Below are 21,264 nucleotides of genomic sequence, written 5' to 3'. Positions count from 1 at the left end.
GGTGCAGACGAGCGGCTGAATGGGAGCACTCTGTACTGATGATAGTCCTACCTAAAGGTTAAACCATAGGAATCTCCTGTGCAATGGTTGTATTGAGATGTGGAAGAAGATATCTTGTAGGTCAAGAGCCGAAAACCAACCTCCTTGCTCTAGAGCTGGAATAATGGCTGCAGGGGTGACCATATTGAACTTCTGCGCCTTCACATATTTGTTTAGTGCCCTTAGGTCTAGAATAGCCTGCCAATCTCCCTTCATTCTCAAAAGTGAAGGGAGATTGGAAATAATGGGACAGACAGTACAATCTTTGTTTTACATAAATTGCCAGGGGGTGCCAGATCTCCCTCCCTCTGCATAGAGGCACTCAGCTGGTGCTTTGGAACTGGTGCATCCATCACAACGTGCTCATATCAGCCTTCTACTTACTAGAGATGCAGAATGTGACAGCTGACAATCTCAGGCAGAACTTTTCTCAAGACGACGAATGGGAACTGAACTTAGAGGTGCTTCGCAACATATTTGCCCTTCGGGAAACCCCAACTACAGATCTCTTTGCTACTTTGCTGGCACAAGAAATGTCCTCATTAATGCCGGAGCCATCAGGGGGAAACATTCACTGGAAGAAGCCCTCATCCTCCCATGAGACATTGACCTCTTGTATGCCTTTCCCCTGTTTCCTCTTGTATCCAAAGTCTTGTTGAAAATGCAACAAGATAAAGTGAGAATTATTCTGATTGTCCCCTCTTGGCCAAGACAAGTCTAGTTCTCTTACCTGGCACAGATGGCAGTACGTCCTATGGTTCCTCTTCAGCTCATTCCTCACCTTTTCTCTTAGAGCATCAGGCGGATCCACCATCTCCATGCTTTTCTCCTTCTTGGTTCCAAGACTTAGAGGTTGAATGCTCTGATGAGGTGAAAGATTGTGTTGCTACACAGCCGAAAGTCAACCACTTGACATACTTACCTATAAAAATGGAAATGATTCAAAATTTGGTGTCATTCTAAGCACATAGACCTGGCCTCTTCCTCCCTCTGTTTTTATATTACATTTTAGACTTCAAAAGGTCAAAACTTTTGCTCAGCTCCCTTAAGGTACACCTCGCAGCCATAATGGCCTTCCATCATCAAGTAGACAGATACTCTGTGTTCATACCTGCTGATACATAGATTCCTTAAGGGCATTGGGAATATCTTCCTGCATGTGAGACCACTTGCTCCAACCTGGAATCTTAACCTAGTTCTCAGACCTCTGACTAGATCTCCCTTAGAGCAAGTCGCCATGGACTCATTCTTACACCTGTCCATGAAGACAGCATTTCTAATTACTATTGCCTCAGCTAGGTGCATAGGAGAAATAGCAGCCCTGATGACACATGCACCATTCAAGAACTTTTTTAAAGATAAAGTAACTGAGGCCACATCTCAAGTTTCTACCTAAAGTTGCCTCCACTTTCCATATGAATCAACAGATCCATCTCCCTGTTCGTTTTTCTCAAATCACATTGTGACAACAGGGAGGCGATTCTGCATATACTAGATGTTAGAGCACTAGCGTTCTACTTGGACAGGACTAAGGACTTTAGGAAATCCCCTAAGCTCTTCCTTTTGTTTGTGGTAAGAGCCAAAGGTTCTGCAATATTGCCTCAAAGACTATCCAAATGGGCCTCTGGTGGCATTCATCTCTGTTATCAAGGGCACAACCTGTTGTCTCTGTCTGGAGTCCATATGGACTCCATGAGGTCAGTTTCTACCTCAGTTGCATTCCTTAAAGATGTCCCTAACTCAGAATCTATAGAGCAGCAACTTGGGCCTCTACCCACACTTTCGCAGAACATTATGCAATTGCTGGAGATTCGGCCTCTGATGCCATCTTCAGCTCATCGGTTCTCTCTGTAGTAACAGACTTCACTCTGACATCCTAGCCCTCCAGGAGGGATACTGCTGTGAAGTCACCTAGAGTGGAGCACTCATAGGGATACTACTCGAAGAAGAGGAGGCAGTTACTCGTCTTGTACAATAATTATGGTCCTTCGAGATGTCTCCCCCTGTGGGTGCTCCACTACTTGCCCTCTTTACTTCAGAGTTCTCAATATGGGGCTCTGCAGTAGAGAAGGAACTGAGGGGTTTTTTCCTGCATGTGAGACTAGATAGCTTCGAGACAGACCACAAGGGAGGGACAGTGCATGTGCAGGCTGAACTGCTACCTAAAATCTCCGATTAGAGGTGGCAGGGGCACAGATGCACCTACAGTGGAGCACCAATAGGGAAACACATCTCGAAGAACCATCATTACTGCACAAGGTGAGTAGCTTTCTCCTCCCAGAATGTCACTTATTTTAATAACTATTTAGGAAGTTTTAACAGGTGTATAAATCATTGTCATGTAAATATCAGAACCAGAACAATCATTACAACCGTGAGCTTATTTTTTGTTTAGAGAAACATTTACTGACAATGGCACTTTTTTTAAATCACTTTTCTGATTGTCTGTACTTCAGAGGTCTTAAAAGGACAGTCTGTTATTTCAAAGTGCATAACATAACTATAATACCTCTTTGTGCAAGGATGATCTCAGTGCATTATAGAGAATAAAATCAACACCCCTGTGAAATAGCCAAGAAATTGTATTTAACAGTTAAACTGAAGTAGTTTATACAACTTGTTCAAGATCCCATAGCAAGCCAGTGACTGTCAGAACCCAGGTTCCTGACTGTTCCTATTCTAACTAGGTGACACACTCTGTTCTTTCATGCTGATCAGAATCTCTTCCCATCAGATTCTTATGATATATTGATCTTTACCTTTATGGACTAGATTCAATTTTCTGGAGTGTATATAACACTGAGTGTCTTTCATTTGACTTCAGCATGACTTAAACAATTTTAGCCTCACAATATCCCGGTGAGATAGGTAATTATCCCCATTTTATGGAAGGAGAAACTGAATCCCAAACTAAGTGACTTGTCTAATGTCATACAAAAAGACTCTGGCAGAGCTGGAATTAAAAGTATGTCTCCTTACTTCCAGACTGGAGTGTCTTCATCCTTGTGCTGTAGTTAGAAGTTCTAATCATATTTTTTTAGAGGAATGAAGTTACTTATTTGTAAGTAGAGTTCTCAAACACTTTCTTCTTTTGTTCAATTTAACTGCTTGTGTTAGTGGTGTGTGTGTATATATAGCACTTGAATTGTATATGCCCCACCATTGTAGAACAAGCAAGTCTTATTCATTAATCCAAGAGTTTATTCCTTTGTTCTTCAGGGAACTCTGCTTACAGGTAAGTCTCCTTTCTATTCTAAAGATGCCAAACTGACCTTTTTTGAACAATGTTCAAAAGTGTTCTCTAGGCAAAGTACTTTTGCTACACGGAACAGAATTATTAGGCCATCTGCCAATAATTACCGGTATGTCATGCTGGCTGTGGTTTGGAGTTAATCAAAGAATGAATTATTTAAACCAAGTGCTTTGCCTTGTTAAGAACTTCTGTCTCTCAAAACAAATACAACTGTTAAAAATAAGTGGACAGTGTGGTGTTGTGGTGACTGAAGTATTTTATGAATTCATAGCTCAGACTGGAAGCCTATTCATAATATTGTAGTTCAGAAGAAAACTGTCTTTGGAGAATTGGGAGGTTTACATTATTTTATTGGCTACATATCTCTACTGGAAACTTGCAAACTATCTCTAATTATGTCATATTCTTAAGAATGTTACTACTTTACAAGTCCCATATTTTGCCTAGAAACCCTCTTCCTTTTGTGCCTGCAAGAGAGTACCTCAAACATCATAACAAACCAAAACTAAAGGCCATTTAGTGTGATGTAAGAGCAATGATCCTTGGCTGGTTTAAAACCGTGTAGTCAAGGTGATGAATGTGATGTCATGTATGTGTTCTACAACTGGATGAGATCTATCAAAGACTGTAGGAACATTTTATGTTTAAACTATTGCATGACTTAGACCTTTTGCAATTTCAGTAAACACCCTTAAGTTACTAGCAGTATTGCATCTTTAAAAAATATAAATCTTTATTAGTTAAAACCCAGTCCTGCAGATTTGTGCCCCTTCTTGGGTCCATGCAGACTGTTGCTGCTAAAATAATCTTCCTGTCAAGTCATTCTGGCCACAGCACTCTTTTTTTTTTTTTTTTCTTTTCCCTTTGAATCCCTCTTCTGGTTTCTTCTTCTCCACTGATCAGTTATAATCTGTTCCTTGCCTTTAAGGCTGTACATGATGATGTAGCACCTCCTCTGTTTATCTGCTCTTGTAGCTTATTGCATTGTCCATGTCTAATGATGCTAGGCTCCACCACTTATTTGTCAGTTTCTTGCATAAGCAGCTTCATGCTTTATTCCCCGCTACCCCTTCCTTATTGAGAGAGCCACTATCCACTGCTTCAGATCCCTCCTCAAGACCCACTTCTGCTATGTCGTCTATGGAAAATGGCCAATCTGGAGGCTGGTGGAAATATGGAGATCATATTTTTGTGTGCATATAATATTGTATTAAATATAGTTCATAAGCAGCAACTTGCAACCTACTGATTGTGTATCTAACTAATTTGCAACCATATGCCCCTATTATTATTTTAGTTCCCTCCCTCTGCTTTACCTCCTTCGTTTGAATTGTCAAGTGTTGCCTAAAAGAGAGATTAATAAACTCTGTGGGGTAGGAACTATCTCCTTCAAGTTTGTACTGCATCTATATCACAATGGGGATCCAACCCTGATTGTGACCTCCAGCAGATACAAATGATGACAAATTGGTATAGTATATTCACTTGTGGAACACCAAATTCACAACAGCTACATTCACTTCTTGAACACTCATTTTACTGTTGTATTTTTCTGAATAAATTTAATCTGTTAATTTCCTATGTCTACTTTATCACTGAATCCACCTAAAAAGGTGGTGATAAGCTAGTTTTAAGGCTAGTGGAATTCTGTTAAGATCACAAGAAAACAGATTTGGTTCAAATATTCTGTTTTACTTTTTTAAACAGTATTAAGGCTTAATAAAAACTAGACTGTATTATTAATAGCTTTTCATATTTTATTTGGAGACTAAAGTTTAAGATGTATTGTACAGGTGGCACACTAATGCACTACTAAGAATGATTTACATGCATTGGTGACATTGGTAATTTAAATATCCTTTAGTCAGTATCTTTCTATCGATAAGGCAGATGACAAAAATGTATTGCTAAATGTCAGCAACATGCTATTTAGTGTCATATGATGCACAAGGGAACTCTTGTTAGGGTAACTCCCATTATACTAGAAGTTTCAGGGAGAATGCTCCCTTTTTAACCCATATCAGAAAAGCAAGTTAACAGATGTTAATACTGTCTACACTATGCTGGAATAGCCACTTAGTATAGACTACTGACAGAAGGGACACCATCTCCCAACGTTGTTAGCTATGTTAACAGAAGCACTCTTCTGCTGGCATAGCTGTTCCTGCACTGGAGGTTTTCATACCCCTCACCAACGTAACTATGCCAACATGAGTTTGTTTAGACCAAGCCACTGTGTGTAAACTTTATGTAGCTTCTTGAACACCAAGAGAAGTAAGGCATAAAAGTATTGCATGTCTAAATGATTAAGTGAAACAAACTGCAAATGGGGCTTCCTTGGCTTGCAGATTTTCCCAGGAAAAGTTTGATAAATATCAAACTTGTTGGGAGGAAGGCTGTTAATCATAGTTTTCTATCTGTACTTTACTAAATACTCTAGTATATTTGCTTTTAGGCTCATGTTCTTATGTTTATGGTAGCTCAGACTTTAACATTATCAAATCAGTATGCTTGGTCTTTACCTGTGGTTAACGGACTAAGTTAAGAGGCAAGGCCTAAGAGTAACCTTTAGGATCCTTAGATTTTTCCTTAGCAAAGTCTCATTGCATCAAAATCAGTATATAGAATTAGAAATGCATGTGTAACTAACCTTCAGCAATAGTACAGCAACCTAGTATCTTCAGAACTTCCATTTAGCAATGTGCTTTTTTAAAACTTTCTCACTGAGGAGTGCAACACTTCCATTTAAACAAATCTGAAGCAACTGAGAGTTGTCATAAATTTATTCTTAACAGATACTTCTATTTTAGATATTGTTTTGAACAGAATACTCTTGCAAAACTAACATAACTCAGGTACAAAATCTTTCTTGGCGTTTACCGTGATTGATAAAGAGAACAGTCTTGTTCATGAATCCAAAATAAAAATTGTTCACATAAGGTGAGTGGAGTTACAGGCCTGAGATGTCAAGATCTTTAAGTACTACACTTTGGAAGGAAAAATCAAATGCAAATAAAGAACTGAAATAACTGACTAGGCAGCAGTATTGCAGAAAAGGATAGTGGATCACAAATTGAATAAGTCAACCATATGATGTTACCAAAAAAAAAAGGAAGTATCATTCTGGAATGTGTTAACAAAAGTGTCATTTGTAAGACATAGGTGGTGATTGTTCTGCTTTACTTGGCAATCTCTGTCCACTTTTGGGCACCACACTTTAAGAAAGATATGAACTAATTAGAGGAGACTCTGGAGGACAGCAACAAAAATTGAGGTTTGGAAAACCTAACCAATGAGGACAGCTTAAAAGAATTGGTCATGTTTAGTCTAGAGAAGAGAAGACTGAGGGGGGACAAGTCTTCAAATATAGAAGGTATTAAGGTAGAAGTATTAATTGGCTTAGGTTGCAGGAAGGAAAATGTAGGTTGGATATTAGAAAAAATTACCAAAGTATAAGGATAGTAAAGCACTGGAACAGTTACCTAGGGGAAGGCTTGGAATGCCTATCTGTGTAGCAGCTTCAGAACAAGTTAGACAAGCATCTGTTGTGGATGGTCTATATATACTTAATGCTGCCTCAGCATGAGGAGATGAACTAGAGCCAGGAATTCTCAACCCTTTTCTTTCTGAGGCCCCCCCCAACATGCTATAAAAATTCCACATCCTGTCTGTGCCATGACAACTGTGTTTCTCCATATAAAAGCCAGGGCCAGTGTTAGGGGATAGCAAGCAGGGCAATTGCCCGGGGTCCCATGCCACAGGGGGCCCTGTGAAGCTAAGTAACTCAGGCTTCAGCTTTCTGCCCTGGGCCCCAGCAAGTCTAATGCCGGCCCTGCTTGGCGGACCCCCTGAAACTTGCTCGTGGGCACTGGACCCCTGGTTAAGAACCACCGAACTAGATGACCTCTTGAGGCCCTGTCCAAGTCTACATTGCTATAATTCTACAATTTCTAAAAATTGCAGCAATTACTTGATACTAGCAGGTTATCTGACCTCCCCTTCTCCATGCTGTTTTATTGGCTACATTCCAATACATGTACTATTTTGTTGTATCTACCTTTTCCACGTGAAAATTTGCATTCCCTTTTATTAAACTGTCACTCATAGCCATAACTCAAGATTACTTCTAGTGAAAGTGATAGATTGTTTTGTGTATGTCATTTTCCAGTACCATCTCCAAGTAAATTCCGCTCCCCTGCGGCACCATCACCTCTGGCTCTCCGACAGCCAGTGAAAGCATTTAGTAACCATGGACCTGGTTCTGCTGCTGCTCCTCCAGAAGCTACACAACTGACACACAGCAGTTCTTCACCAGGGCCTCTTGCAGCTCAGAATTCAGGCTCTCCAAGCCCTGCCAGCAGTATCAATAGTACTACTCTTACCAGACCAGCAGGGACAACAGGGGTGAGGAGTGGCTTGCCTAGACCAAGTGCCCCTTCTGCTGGGGGCATACCAGTGCCTCGTAGCAAACTTGCACAGCCTGTTCGCAGGTGAGTAATCTGAGGGAGGATTTTAAGTTCTGTATTCAGAAACTAACACTTTCCTTAACTCTATTTTTGTATCTTGTACATTACTACAGAAGGCTAGAGTAACTATTAACTTTAAAAAAGAATGGGAACATATAAAGATAACCCAGGCCTACTGTACTAAATTCTGCATAGTCCATTCTCCTGTCATAATAAATGATACTCCCTTCCACCCCTGCAAAAAGAGTTTGTATCAGATGTAAAGCTGATAGTATACTTGGATTGTATTACTGAATGTAGTTTAGAACTGAAGTTCTTTAATTTTAAAAGTGAGTATTTATCCACACAGACAGACCCACACATTAAAGGTACTTCCACTAGACAGTTACTTTCAGAAATGAGTAAAGAAGTAAAAGGTAAATTCAAAAGCAGTGTTCAAGTTTAGAAGATAGATCTTTTGGTGCATTCTGCTAAACAAAAAATTTTCATCTGCTAAACAATTCAAATAAATCATGTGAAATACATTAAGATGTCCATAATGATGCTCGTAAAGTAGTTCAGTCCTTAAACCTGTTTTTTATTCTGCAGTGAATGTGCAGTTCTGTTTACTATTATGTAAGTTCAGATGCCAGTCGTAGTTAATTGTTTGAATAGAAACAATGTGTTCAGAGACTTGTATTCAGTTCCAAGTTATCAACTATCGAGCCCTTAAAAGGAATGGGCAATCTATGCAGATTTTATTAATACTTGGCTCTTCTATGGAGCTTTTCTTAAATCATCTCAAAGTGCTATACAAACAGAGGAAACCTCACGTACAAAGAGGAAGTAATTGCCCAAGTTTTCACAAAGGTCAGTGGCAGAATTGGAACCAAGAACTGAGATCTCGACTTGTAAGTCCATTGTCCTCCCCAACAGGCCACACTGCCTTAAGTGAAATACTGTAGTGATTTAGATATTTAGGAAGAGGAACACACCTCAGCTGTTTTTGCTTATTTCTAAAATCTGTGGTCAGGGTGCACAGGTCTCCTCACATGTGTGTTAGAAAATAATTTAATTACCTGTCTTGCTGAAAATACATTTCTGCTACTGGGTACAATGGAAGTGAAGTGTCAGACTGTGTTAGTCTGTCTTCAGTATTTATTTAACAATCTTAAAACGTAATAAAAGGCTGCCTTATTTCTGACTGCAAACTCTTAATACTAGTCTTAACAGTCTCTTCTTAATGGCTCAGTCACTATTGCATAACTGATCTCACTTTACAGCAAGATGTCCATCCCCCTTACCTAATCAAATGTTTATTGTATCTACACTTTAAAATTATTTTAGTGTTTTTATGGTGAGAAGGTGATTTTCTTTTTGAAATTTTGTATTACTGGGCTGAACAAAATGGATGGAGTTGTCCTTTCATCAATAAGGTTTTGCCTGCTTTACTGTAAAACAGATGCATGTCATCAGATCAGATTCAAAGTTCCACAGTGTGTAGTTTTATGAAGTTCTCTACATTTAACCATTTACATATGACTAAACACTGTATTAAAAACAAAAGGAGTACTTGTGGCACCTTAGTCTCTAAGGTGCCACAAGTACTCCTTTTCTTTTTGCAAATACAGACTAATACGGCTGCTACTCTGAAACCTATATTAAAAATGTAAGTTGTCAAAATATAAAATGTTAAACCTTGAACTTAGTATTTATTTTTTTAAGTGCAATGTAATACAATGATGCTTCTGAAACAAAATGATTAAAGCACGTAGTTTAGTTTTCAAGAAAAGAGAATTCTACTCTTATGTTAAGTTCATGTATGTTAATGATTTGAAGCTTGAACAAATGAAGTATAAACCAAACTGAAATAAATCTCATTTTATTTTAGATCGTTACCGGCTCCTAAAAGCTATGGCAACATGAAAGACGAGAGTTGGAAAGATGGCTGCTACTGAACTGCAAAGCTTAAAAATGCAAAGTTCAATAGTTAATGGACACTCCTTCACCAAGCTAAAAGACAGCTTGATATGCAGACTGTTCAGATGGTGACTTTCAGGATTTGTAAAATCCCAGACCTCTGTCTTTAATTAGCACAAACTGGCAGAGATTTTAAAGCAGCACTTTAATGACATTTAACATCATATATTTGGTGATCATACAATCACTTTTACATGGAATCACTATCATTTCTAGGGTTTTTTGGTTTTTTTCTTGCTTGCTAAAAATTGTCAATTTGAGCATTTATGACAATGGCCAATGTTTGGACAAAAAACCTAACAAATGCCAAAGAAATGCCCATCTTGAAAAACAGCAAGTAAAATAGAAAACTCCAATTGTTCAAAACTTCATATTGAGGCATTTAATTCGGCAGAATGATTCATTGATGAATATGTACTATTTAAACATTAGCATGTTAATCAGAGCCAACATTCTGATTGCGGATCACTATAGTGCTAATGAAACACCTGCTTAAAACAATTGTAGAAGGTTCTGGTTGGAAAAAGTGGTACATATATCCTTCAGAAAGAATCCAGCAGTTCTCTCTGGAGGTATCCTAGAGTTGGTAAATAGTAGTAATGGCATTGTTTTATCATTAAAGGTTTGGATGTAGCAGACATACACACATTCAGATACTGTAGGTTGCATCCTTTTTGTTTGTTTGACATATCGGTTTTATGTGCTCTTATATTTTGATTGCCAAAAGGGCTTAGTATCAGTTGTACAATCGTTCTAAACCTTATAGTTCCTGGCTCAGGAAAGATGGCCTTTGCTATAGTACCACACTTTTAGCACACTGCTCACTATTTAGGGAAACCTTTTTTATAGCAGGTTTCCTTAAAAAGGAAAGAGCAGCTAGTAGTATCCATTTGTTCTGATATCATCACACCACAATGCTTATAGCCTGGAACACAACTGTATATGCTAATAGTTAATGAGAAGGAAAGACAACTATGCACTTGTAACATACAAATTGTAAGGAAATGAGTTGTATTGTTGATGCCAAATGATATTCATTTAAGTAATATTTCATGGTATGAGGAAGTTTTCTGTATCCTACTTTTTACTTTTATCCATTTCTTAAATTGGTTTATTTTAAATTGTAAATATTTTTGCAGATGATATTGCCCATGTTAGTGTTTTAACTATGTACTTTGCCTTACATATCTGTATCTTACCTTGTTTGGTGACAGAGTATGAAATCTGCTACATATGTTTACAAACTATTAAATTCCTCTAGTGGCTCTCAGACTTACCTATTGACATTTACATTGTTTTCACCTATTAGCAATCTTGCTAACATTTTACTCAGTGGAAAAATTCTTTCTTACAATTAACATACAGACTGCTTTTTCTGTTCTATTTTCGAAGATTTGTAATATAAAGGTTTAAAACTAAAAATGTGTTGGGAGGGTCAGTTAAACAGGGAGTACTGTTTTTTGCGTGTAGAATTTTTCAGTACAAGATTTCTGGATGTGTAGTTTGCAGCAATGGCTAACGTGATGGTATCTTTTGTACAATGACTGGAGAACACTAAAAGCTTTACATTGGATTGGATGGTAGGTAGCTTTTAACCCCATTAGTACCAGCACTTTGAAGTGTAAGTGCATTTTGACTCCCACCACTAAGAGGATAATTGATCCTGGAATTCCAGAGAACTCTGGACTTTGGAGCCAGTGTTAACATTACTGGATGAAAAGCCATGCAACACTACTTGAGATGGGAAAAGCCAAACAGAAAATTTTAGGGACTAGACTGTAACTGTAACTACTCAAGCAGCTGCAAGCACAACTTGTATCAATAATGAAAAGACTTCATACCATGGTGACTAAGATCTCTCAAGTGTGACTACCCTCTGAAGTCAGGGCATCAAATATACTGTAATTCAGTAGGAAAACTGCAGCAGGGGTTATAAAAGAGCTACCTTGCACTATTCGACCAGTACATGCTACTGATCTAGCCTTCAGTCATTTGCTGGCATAGAAAACGTATTCCGTTAGTGGTATCTCATGTAACTAGTATGAGGAACAGAAGATTGGATCAAAACTAACCAGCCTCACTAACAAAGCCCAAACATTGCTTTAAAATGTTACAAAGCAATGCTGCAGTCTTCAATAAAAGAGAAGGAATTTTAATTGGTGATTTTTATTATGAAAATATTGAATTGACTTTTTTTAGTTTTGAAAATCAGAAAATTCAGATGAAGATATTCAGGTTAATTTTTTAAATAAAGGCTGCATCAGAGTATTGTTCATTGTTTATTTTTTTAAATTCCAGCAATTACCTTCATCACTTATTGAAGGTATGTTGTGCTTAAGTTACATAAGCATCCTTTTATCTGCTGTTCTGCTCCCACAGAAATATAGCTAATAATTTCCTGAAAAGAGACAGTCTGTTTACTAGGAAGCCTTTGTGCAGTACCAGTTTCTCAATATCAGGAAATCCTAGATCTTTCTGTGTTTAGAGATTCAGATATATTGCGGAAGTGTGGAAATATGGATTTGATAAACTAGTGCCTATGATTTTACTTAATTTATGTTTGATATAGTAGTAAGGGTTTTATGAATGTGGATTTTTTTTGTGCCAACAGCTTGGAATTGTCATATGTATGTAGGCAGAAAGACTTGAATTCTGCTTCCAAAGTTATTTAATTTTTCTGTGTTTGAATGTTTTTGTGTTAATAAAAATGTAAAAATGGGAAAAATATAAATAATTCTTACCACAAAGCACTTTTCTTGTGGATCGTTTTTCTATAAAACCTATTTGTTTGAAAGTTTCAACTCTCTCGAGAGCATTCTAGAAGTGTATGAAGTTGCCAAACTCTGGAAATCAGGTTGTAAAATTGGGGATTAATAGTTTACTTTCTTAAAAATTAACTTTAGATTTCAGTGGTTCAGTAACTAGTCCTATTGCTTATTGGCTCTCTTAATTAATGTATTGAGTCTAATTAGTTATATATTTGGCCCCAGTCCTGTTCATCTGTCATTTTAGTACAGAAGATTGAAATTAGACTTCTATTAAATGTGAAGGCCTCTGTTTTTGACCTTATGCATTGTCCTTTCAGATCACATGAAACTGGATTCAGATATTTATCCAGCCTGAAATGTGCCCATGCAGGTCCAGGTCCAGATAAATGATCTGGAAAAAGGGGTAAACAGTGAGGTGGCAAAATTTGCAGATGATACAAAATTACTAAGGATAGTTAAGACCTCAGCAGACAGCAAAGAGCTACAAAAGGATCTCTCAAAATTAACGGGGCGACGGGGCAACAAAATGGCAGATGAAATTAAATGTTGATAAATGCAAAGTAATGCACATTGGAAAGCATAATCCCAACTATACATATAAAATGATGGGGTCTAAAATTAGCTGTTACTACTCAAGAAAAAGATCTTGGAGTCATTGTAGATAGTTCTCTGAAAAGATCCACTCAATGTATAGCGGCAGTCAAAAAACCGAACAGAATGCTGGGAATAATTAAGAAAGGGCTAGATAATAGGACAGAAAATATCATGTTGCCTCCATATAAATCCATGGTACGCCCACATCTTGAATACTGTGTGCAGATGTGGCCGCCCCATCTCAAAAAAGATATACTGGAATTTGAAAAGGTTCAAAAAAGGGCAGCAAAAATGATTAGGGGTATGGAACAGCTTCTGTATGAGGAGAAATTAATAAGACTGGGACTTTTCAGCTTGGAAAAGAGATGGATAAGGGGAGATATGATTGAGGTCTATAAAACCATGACTGGTGTAGAGAAAGTAAATAAGGAAGTGTTGTTTACTACTATGCATAACACAAGAACTAGGGGTCACCAAATGAAATTAATAGGCAGCAGGTTTAAGAGAAACAACAGGAAATATTTCTTCACACAATGTATGGTCAACCTGTGGAACTCCTTGCCAGAGGATGTTGTGAAGGCCAAGACCATAAGAGTTCAAAAAAGAGCTAGATAAATTAATGGAGGATAGGTCCATCAATGGCTATTAGCCAGGATGAGCAGGGATGGTGACCCCCCAGCCGCTGTTTGCCAGAAGCTGGGAATGAGCGATGGGATGGATCAGTTGGTGATTACCTGTTCTGTTCATTCCCTCGTGGGCACTTGGCACTGGCCACTGTCAAAAGACAGGATACTGGGCTAGATGGACCTTTGGTCTGACCCAGTAGGGCCATTCTTATGTTCTTCAATACATAGTGTGCCCTTAATTTTCACTGTTGAATTGGCAGTAAAACTTGTAGCTAGTGAACTTCCTTGAATAGTCCAGGTTGGCAAAAGATGTATCCAATTTCCACGCTGTGGAAGCCAATATCTTTTTAGTTAACCAGGTCCAAATTACATTAGAATTCTAAACATACGGAACCTTATGCACCAGGAGATGACTGTCCAGGACCTAACATTTATAAACCCAGGAAGTACATTGATTTGTATCTTTGCTGCTTGTTCCAAACAATCCTTTTTAATGTATTAACCACTTTATTCTGTTCTGCTCCACCTATTTGTGACTCCCTCTTCAACATACAGTTAAGGCTTCTTTCTGAGTTTGGGAATTTTCTCCATGTTATACATTCTGGTGCAGGTGAGCATACGTAAAACCCCATGTACAGTACAAGACCAAACTCTGCAGCAAAGTTAATTTACTGATGTACTGTTAATATCCTTCATTTGCATCTCACCCACAATTAAACATACTCACAATGATAGCTCATTTGAAAATACTCATTCTGGAGCAAAAATACTGAATTGGGTGGTATCTGGTGAAAAATGCCAAATTCCATTGCAGCACAGCCACCATAGCCAGAGCGCCCTGAGTATCATGACTGGAGCAATTTACATCTCAGAGCTGTTTCAGGCTCTTTGCAGATGCAGGGAATAAATCCAGTCAACATTTCAGAGATTTGCAACCATAAAACTAAAACTTAATTTTAAAAAATGAAAGTGGGTGTTCTGGATCACAATTCTGCTGCACTGTGGGTATATTTTGTTACAAATTCTGCAGTTATGCAATACAGGAACCCCAGGGTATATGCAAGTTCCCTTATAATGCCATCTTTTTACCTTGTTTCTGGCATCAGTATATGAAAAATCCTATATATTCCATCTTTTCTCCAGCACTGTACAAAAGTGTGATAAATCATTCATAATTTCTGCATCACACCAAAAACTCAGCTCATTTAGGTTGCCCTCAACACTTTTCTAGTTGTGTTTAAAATGGTGACTTAGAACTGTTGTACTGTCTTCCAACTATTGGAAGGGTTTATGATGCTGGACTCTACCTTCTATATGTTACACTCCTAATATCTGATTTATAGCCCACAGTTTGTTACTAAACTGCACAAACTCTTTATAGCCCTTTGGAGTACTCTAGCCACATTCCACTGAATAATTTTCCTATCCCTCTAATTGTGTCCCCTCAACTCATTTAGTCGCTTGATGTTGGATCTTCCTTCTTAGTGTTATATGAGGATTGTAAAGAAGTGATGATAACTCATACAGCATTCCCCACTTGCTAATTTTAACTCAGCATCCTACAAACTGGGTAGTTTGGGGGGTGGGGATTTTTATCTGTAGAATCAGGCTGGTTTAACACCTACCAGCTTCCAAAAATCTTAACATGCTGTCAAAAAACCAATCACCCACCTTATACTTAGTGGGGTACAATGCTAGATTTAAGAAACTGAAAGATAAAAATCAAGGACTTTGTTAAAACTGGACAGGTAATTGAATACCTCTCCCACTTTTATCTGGTCTGTGTTCTGTAACTTATGTATATAAACTAGCCATGGTTACCTTAATCTAGTATTTAGATACTGCATGGTGAAATACAAAAACACAGCGAAAACTACAGAAACAAGTTAATCTCTTATTTGAGGGGAATCATGGTAATTCTGTGCTTCCAGTAAAAACACTGGCCATTTATTTACACTTATCTCCAAAACTGAGTACTGCTATTTAGTTGAACAGCAAGGAGGAGGATGTATCCCATCCCTGTGATCGCACCTCTGCCTCCTCGTCAGTAAAGGCATTCTAAAATGTTTACTGTCCCTTTCTCATTTTTTACAATGAAAGTAGGTGTCTGTCTAGCTTTCCATAGAGTTGACCTGTTCCTGCATCTTACCATGGGTATGTCTACACTATGAAATTAGGTTGAATTTATAGAAGTCTTTTTTTAGAAATCAGTTTTATATATTCCAGTGTGCGTGTCCCCACAGAAAATGCTCTAAGTGCATTAACTCGGCGGAGTGCTTCCACAGTACCAAGGCAAGCGTTGACTTCCGGAGTGTTGCACTGTGGGTAGCTATCCCACAGTTCCCGCAGTCTCCGCTGCCCATTGGAATTCTGGGTTGAGATCCCAATGCCTGATGGGGCTAAAACATTGTCGCGGGTGGTTCTGGATACATATCGTCAGGCCCCCGTTCCCTCCCTCCCTCCCTCCGTGAAAGCAAGGGCAGACAATCGTTTTGCGCCTTTTTTCTTGAGTTACCTGTGCAGACGCCATACCATGGCAAGCATGGAGCCTGCTCAGGTAACCATCACCATATCTCTCCTGGGTGCTGGCAAATGTGGTACGGCATTGCTACAAACCAGCAGCAACCCCTTGCCTTATGGCAGCAGATGGTACAGTAGGACTGGTAGCCGTCATTGCCATGTCCAAGGTGCTCCTGGTCGCTTCTGTGAGGTCGATCAGGAGCGCCTGGGCAGACATAGTCGCAGGGACTAAATTTGGAGTGACCTGATCAAGTCATTCTCTTTAGTCCTGCAGTCAGTCCTATTGAACCATCTTACGGTAAGCAGGCAGGCGATATGGATTGCTAGCAGTCCTCTTGTACCATCTTCTGCCGGGCAGGCAAGAGATGAGGATGGCATGCAGTCCTTCTGCACCGTCTGCTGCCAGTCAAAGCTGTAAAAGATAGATGGAGTGTATCAAAACAAGAAATAGACCAGATTTGTTTTGTACTCATTTGCAAACCCCCACCCCCCCGTCTAGGGGACTCATTCCTCTAGGTCACACTGCAGTCACTCACAGAGAAGGTGCAGCGAGGTAAATCAAGCCATGTATCAATCAGAGGCCAGACCAACCTGCTTGTTCCAATAAGAACAATAACTTAGGTGCACCATTTCTTATTGGAACCCTCTGTGAAGTCCTGCCTGAAATACTCCTTGATGTAAAGCCACCCCCTTTGTTGATTTTAACTCCCTGTAAGCCAACCCTGTAAGCCGTGTTGTCAGTCGCCCCTCCCTCCATCAGAGCAACGGCAGACAATCGTGCATCTGAGTTGAGAGTGCTGTCCAGAGCCGTCACAATGGAGCACTCTGGGATAGCTCCTGGAGGCCAATACCGTCGAATTGTGTCCACAGTACCCCACATTCGACCTGGCAAGGCCGATTTAAGTGCTAATCCACTTGTCAGGGGTGGAGTAAGGAAATCGATTTTAAGAGCCCTTTAATTCGAAATAAAGGGCTTCATCGTGTGGACGGGTGCAGGTTTACATCGACTTAACGCTGCTAAATTCGACCTACAGTCCTAGTGTAGACCAGGGCCATGAAGCTAAAGTCAATACTGAGACTGACTTTACAGTTTCAGGATTGACTTTACAGAGCAACTAATTGTGACACCAAACAAAAGATGACTGAGTTCTCCAGTTATCTGTTCCTCTCTTGAAGCTAGTCTTTTTAAAATTCAACTATCACTAACAGTGAAAAATGCAAGGATGTGGGGGATACATGCAAAGTAAAAAGTTTCTATAACTTCTCATCTTATCGTGCATGGCTTTGTTACAAAAATATTATCAAATTGCAGCTTATGCTTTTTGCAAGCATGAGGCAGAAACATTGAGGAAAATTTTTTGCATTTTATTTAGTACAACAGACTAAAAATATAATCAAGCTGTTGTTTCCCACTTCTAACCATAACTGTTGGGACTTGAAGCCTCGGAATGTGAAGATTTATTACCTGCCGAGTTGATGCTGATTTTTTTTTTTTTCCTTCAGCAAACTATAATGTGTGCTTGGACCACATTCGAAGTGTTTAAGTTGAGTGATCACTTCTTAAGGAAATAGACACTTGGTACCTTCTTTTCTGGCAAGTATGTTGCAATAGGAGTCTATATTCTTCATTTTTGTTTTTCCTTCAGTGGGAGTTTCTGTTGGTCAAGCTGAATGGTCATACAGAGACAAGGTGGAGGAGGGAAGTGATGGGTTTGTTTTTTTCTAATTCTACATTAGTTTTCCTAATCTATCAGTTTGAATTTCCTAAAACAATGTTCCTTCCTGTGTTTTATAATTTAGATATATAAACTACTTCATGGTTAGCCTTGATTCTAAAGGAAGTTTCTGTACTAGGTATTGAAACACTGACAACAATTCAACTTTATGGCCAACAATCAGGTGTGACTGAAGTATGGGTTAATTCCAAAAGATGTAAACATTGGACCTATTTATATATTTATTTTTGAATATATTAAAATTTAAATGTTAAAAATAGGATGTTGACACTTCTTCCACTATATCAGGTTGCTTTCATTTAAAGTTAGAGGGCAAAGAATTTTCAGGTACTCTCAGTTGAGCACCTACTGCACACTTCGTGCTTTATACCCGTGTAATATTTAACATGCTCCTATACAAAAAGCTCGTCCAATGCTAGAGTGACATCTACGGGCAGTTTAGCTGTAATCTCTTTTCAAGAGGACACGTGTCTAGTTCAGTTGTGTCTAGATCAGGGGTTGTGACCCTATCGGGGGGTCATGAAGTTATTGCATGGGGGGCGGGGGTCATGAGCTGTCAGCCTCCACCCCAAACCCTGCTTCGCCTCCAGCATTTATAATAGTGGTACTCTGAAAACTACTTTTTAAAGTGGTTTTAATTTCTAAGGGGGGGTCGCACGCAGAGGCTTGCTCTGTGAAAGGGGTCACCAGTACAAAAGTTTGAGAACCACTGGTCTAGATGGAATAAGTTTAAGGTCTACATCACTGTGACCCAAAAAAGCTATTCATTCATCCCTCAATCTTGCTGAATTCAGTATTTTCCCTATCTGTCCTCAACCTGTATTTAATGGCATTTTCAAACCCAAAGGAAGTTTCAGTACTGAATTTGAAGGCTTAGTTCAAGTTGCTCCACTACAATGTATTTATCAAATACTAAAATTTCATAATCAAATTCTAACATCATCTTTTCTCTTCTCCTCTCCCCACAAAGCTTTGTGAAAAGAAACTACCATCACACGATAATGCTACAATTTAGGGTGCAGCAGAGAAAAACATACTCCCCTTTCTTCCCACTTCACTATTCCAGGCTGGTGAAGCATATCTATTGGATGAGCTTTACAGGTTGGATGTCCAAGCCATCAAGTGACACCTTTGGTGTGAAATCAGTTTCCCTTTTCCTGATGAACCCCACCAAGACTTATTTTAAGGTGTTTTTTATTCGCTTTGACATCTTTGTCATGGGGCCTATGTAGCAGCGCCACCAGCTACTCCACCATCCACTGTTGACATGGGGGTTGATCTGACATTGCTTATTGAACATTTGCAGCTGTTCTACAGGATTATTATCTACAGGATGTTCCCCTATCCACCACCTAGGGATGTGCCTCATGGGAGCTGATTGCTCCTTCACAGGCAGAGAAAAACATACCAGTATCTTTTTCTTCCTGGTATGTTCAAATGAGAAATGCCTAGTGTAGGTTGCATACCACTCCTATCTGGAGACAATTATACCACTGAAATTTAGCTCAGGCCCATCAACTATCTGCACAGGTTCAGTGTGTGGAATTCACAAAGGGGACTTAGGCAGTCTGTGGCCTAGTGTAATTTACAACCCTAAATTAGGTGCCTAAGTACAATATATGGAAAGTTAGGTGCCTAATGGAACTCTTACAAGCCAGCCAGCAGCTGCCTAATCTAGCTAATAAGAAGTGCCAAGGAGCATGGTGTGGCCTAAGCCCGACCCCTCTAAGGCACCTAGCCACCTGTGTCTACTCAGGATCCAGAGGCATGAACACTCCAAGTGCCTCAGCAATTCCGTCCTCTTTCAAGCAAAACCAAGGAGGTGCTGGTACCACCCTTTTAGCCTTTATCCCAGTCATCAGAGCACTTCCCCAGGATGTGGGAGACTGGGGTTCACTTCTCCCCGCTGATGTGGAGAAGGTCTCCCAGCTCCCAAGTGGTTGCCCTCATCTTCCTAATACAGGGATGTCCCAACCCTGCTCACTTGGTCCTGCTATGGCACTTGGGGGAGGGGGATAAACAGCATGGTTAGGGTCCTACCAAATTCATGGACATGAAAAACATGTCACGAACTGTGAAATCTGGTCTTTTGTGTGCTTTTACCCTATACTATACAGATTTCCTGGGGGAGACCAATGTTTCTCAAATGGGGGGGGGCCCTGACCCAAAAGGGAGTTGCAGCAAGGGTAGCATGGTTATTTTAAGGGGTTTGCAGTATTGCCACCCTTACTTCTGCGCTGCTGCCTTCAGAGCTGGGCGCCTAGCCAACAGCCACCACTCTCCGGTCACCCAGCTCTGAAGGCAGCGCAGAAGTAAGGGTGCAATAGTATGGTATTGCCACTCTTCTGCACTGCTGCCTTCAGAGCTGGGTGGCTGGAGAGTGGCGGCTGCTGACTGAGGGCCCAGCTCTGCAGGCAGCAGCGCAGAAGTAAGGGGGGCAATCCCATACCGTGCCCTCCTTAGCTCTGTGCTGCTGCTGGCGGTGGCTCTGCCTTCAGAGCTGGGCTCCCGGCTCTCAGCTGCCGCTCTCCAGCTGCCCAGCTCTGAAGGCAGCACAGCCGCCAGCAGCAGTGCAGAAGTAAGGGTAGCAGTATCACAATCCCACCTACAATAACTTGCGAGCCCCCACAACTCCTTTTTCAGTCAAGATCCCTACAGTTACAATATCGTGAAATTTCAGATTTAAATAGCTGAAATCTTGAAATTTATTATTTTTAAAATCCTATGACCGTGAAATTGACCAAAACGGACCGTGAATTTGGTAGGGCCTTAAGCATGGTGCAACAAACCCTATCTCAGCCTCATCCAAAGGGAGAATCAGCCTCATACTTACCCTCACTGAGCTGCTCAAACCAGCTTTAGAGCCAGAGGTGTGGCCCAAATCAGATACACCCCAACAGAGATTCTGGCTCTGTATACACAGAGTTATGTGTTTCCATTCACTGGCACCTACTCCAGCATCTCTGAAAATGTGAACAAGGGCAGAAAGTATATTTAAATAAGGCAGATTACGTTCTCCTCTTCTCGCTTCCATAGTTCACGAATGATAAATTCTTTGTCCTTGATGCAACACTGAAATATTTGTACTGGCAAGGAAAAGTGTCCAGGCCACTGTAGGGGCCTCCAACAAGGCCCTTGATTGTGGTGATCTCTATGCTCATATCCGTATTTCCTTTTCTTAGAACAAGAGTCACCTCTGCACCTCTTCCTGATTTCCTTCACTCCCCCTGCACTATTTTGGTTGTTTGCTAATTATTCCCTATAAGCAACTTGAAGGCTTAGGCTCAGCATTGCAGCACCTAA

General features: G+C 39.9%; 1 protein-coding gene and 1 long non-coding RNA gene across 6 annotated transcripts in view; one reads left to right on the top strand and one right to left on the bottom strand.

Annotated features, from left to right (window-relative positions):
• Positions 1–12,464, top strand: part of SLAIN2 (SLAIN motif family member 2) — a 65,379-nt gene extending 52,915 nt beyond the window's left edge. For 2 of the 3 annotated variants that reach the window (XM_048848372.2, XM_048848370.2), the window contains 2 exons: positions 7,461–7,782; positions 9,629–12,464. In XM_048848372.2, the coding sequence (XP_048704329.1) occupies positions 7,461–7,782; positions 9,629–9,695 (389 nt within the window). In that variant the 3' untranslated portion in view covers positions 9,696–12,464. The remainder of the gene's footprint in view (positions 1–7,460; positions 7,783–9,628) is intronic. The other variant, XM_048848375.2, reaches the window with a different exon arrangement.
• Positions 1–21,264, bottom strand: part of LOC125635945 (uncharacterized) — a 68,822-nt gene that overhangs the window by 11,973 nt on the left and 35,585 nt on the right. For 2 of the 3 annotated variants that reach the window (XR_012668166.1, XR_012668165.1), the window contains exon 2: positions 770–961. This is a non-coding gene — a long non-coding RNA (uncharacterized LOC125635945). Of the gene's footprint in view, positions 1–769; positions 962–16,566; positions 16,638–20,794; positions 20,925–21,264 lie in introns of all 3 variants that reach the window. The other variant, XR_012668167.1, reaches the window with a different exon arrangement.

Source organism: Caretta caretta, chromosome 4 (genome assembly GCF_965140235.1).
Source record: "Caretta caretta isolate rCarCar2 chromosome 4, rCarCar1.hap1, whole genome shotgun sequence".
In the NCBI taxonomy this organism is placed as follows: Eukaryota; Metazoa; Chordata; order Testudines; family Cheloniidae; genus Caretta; species Caretta caretta.
This window is presented reverse-complemented; position numbering and strand designations above follow the sequence as displayed.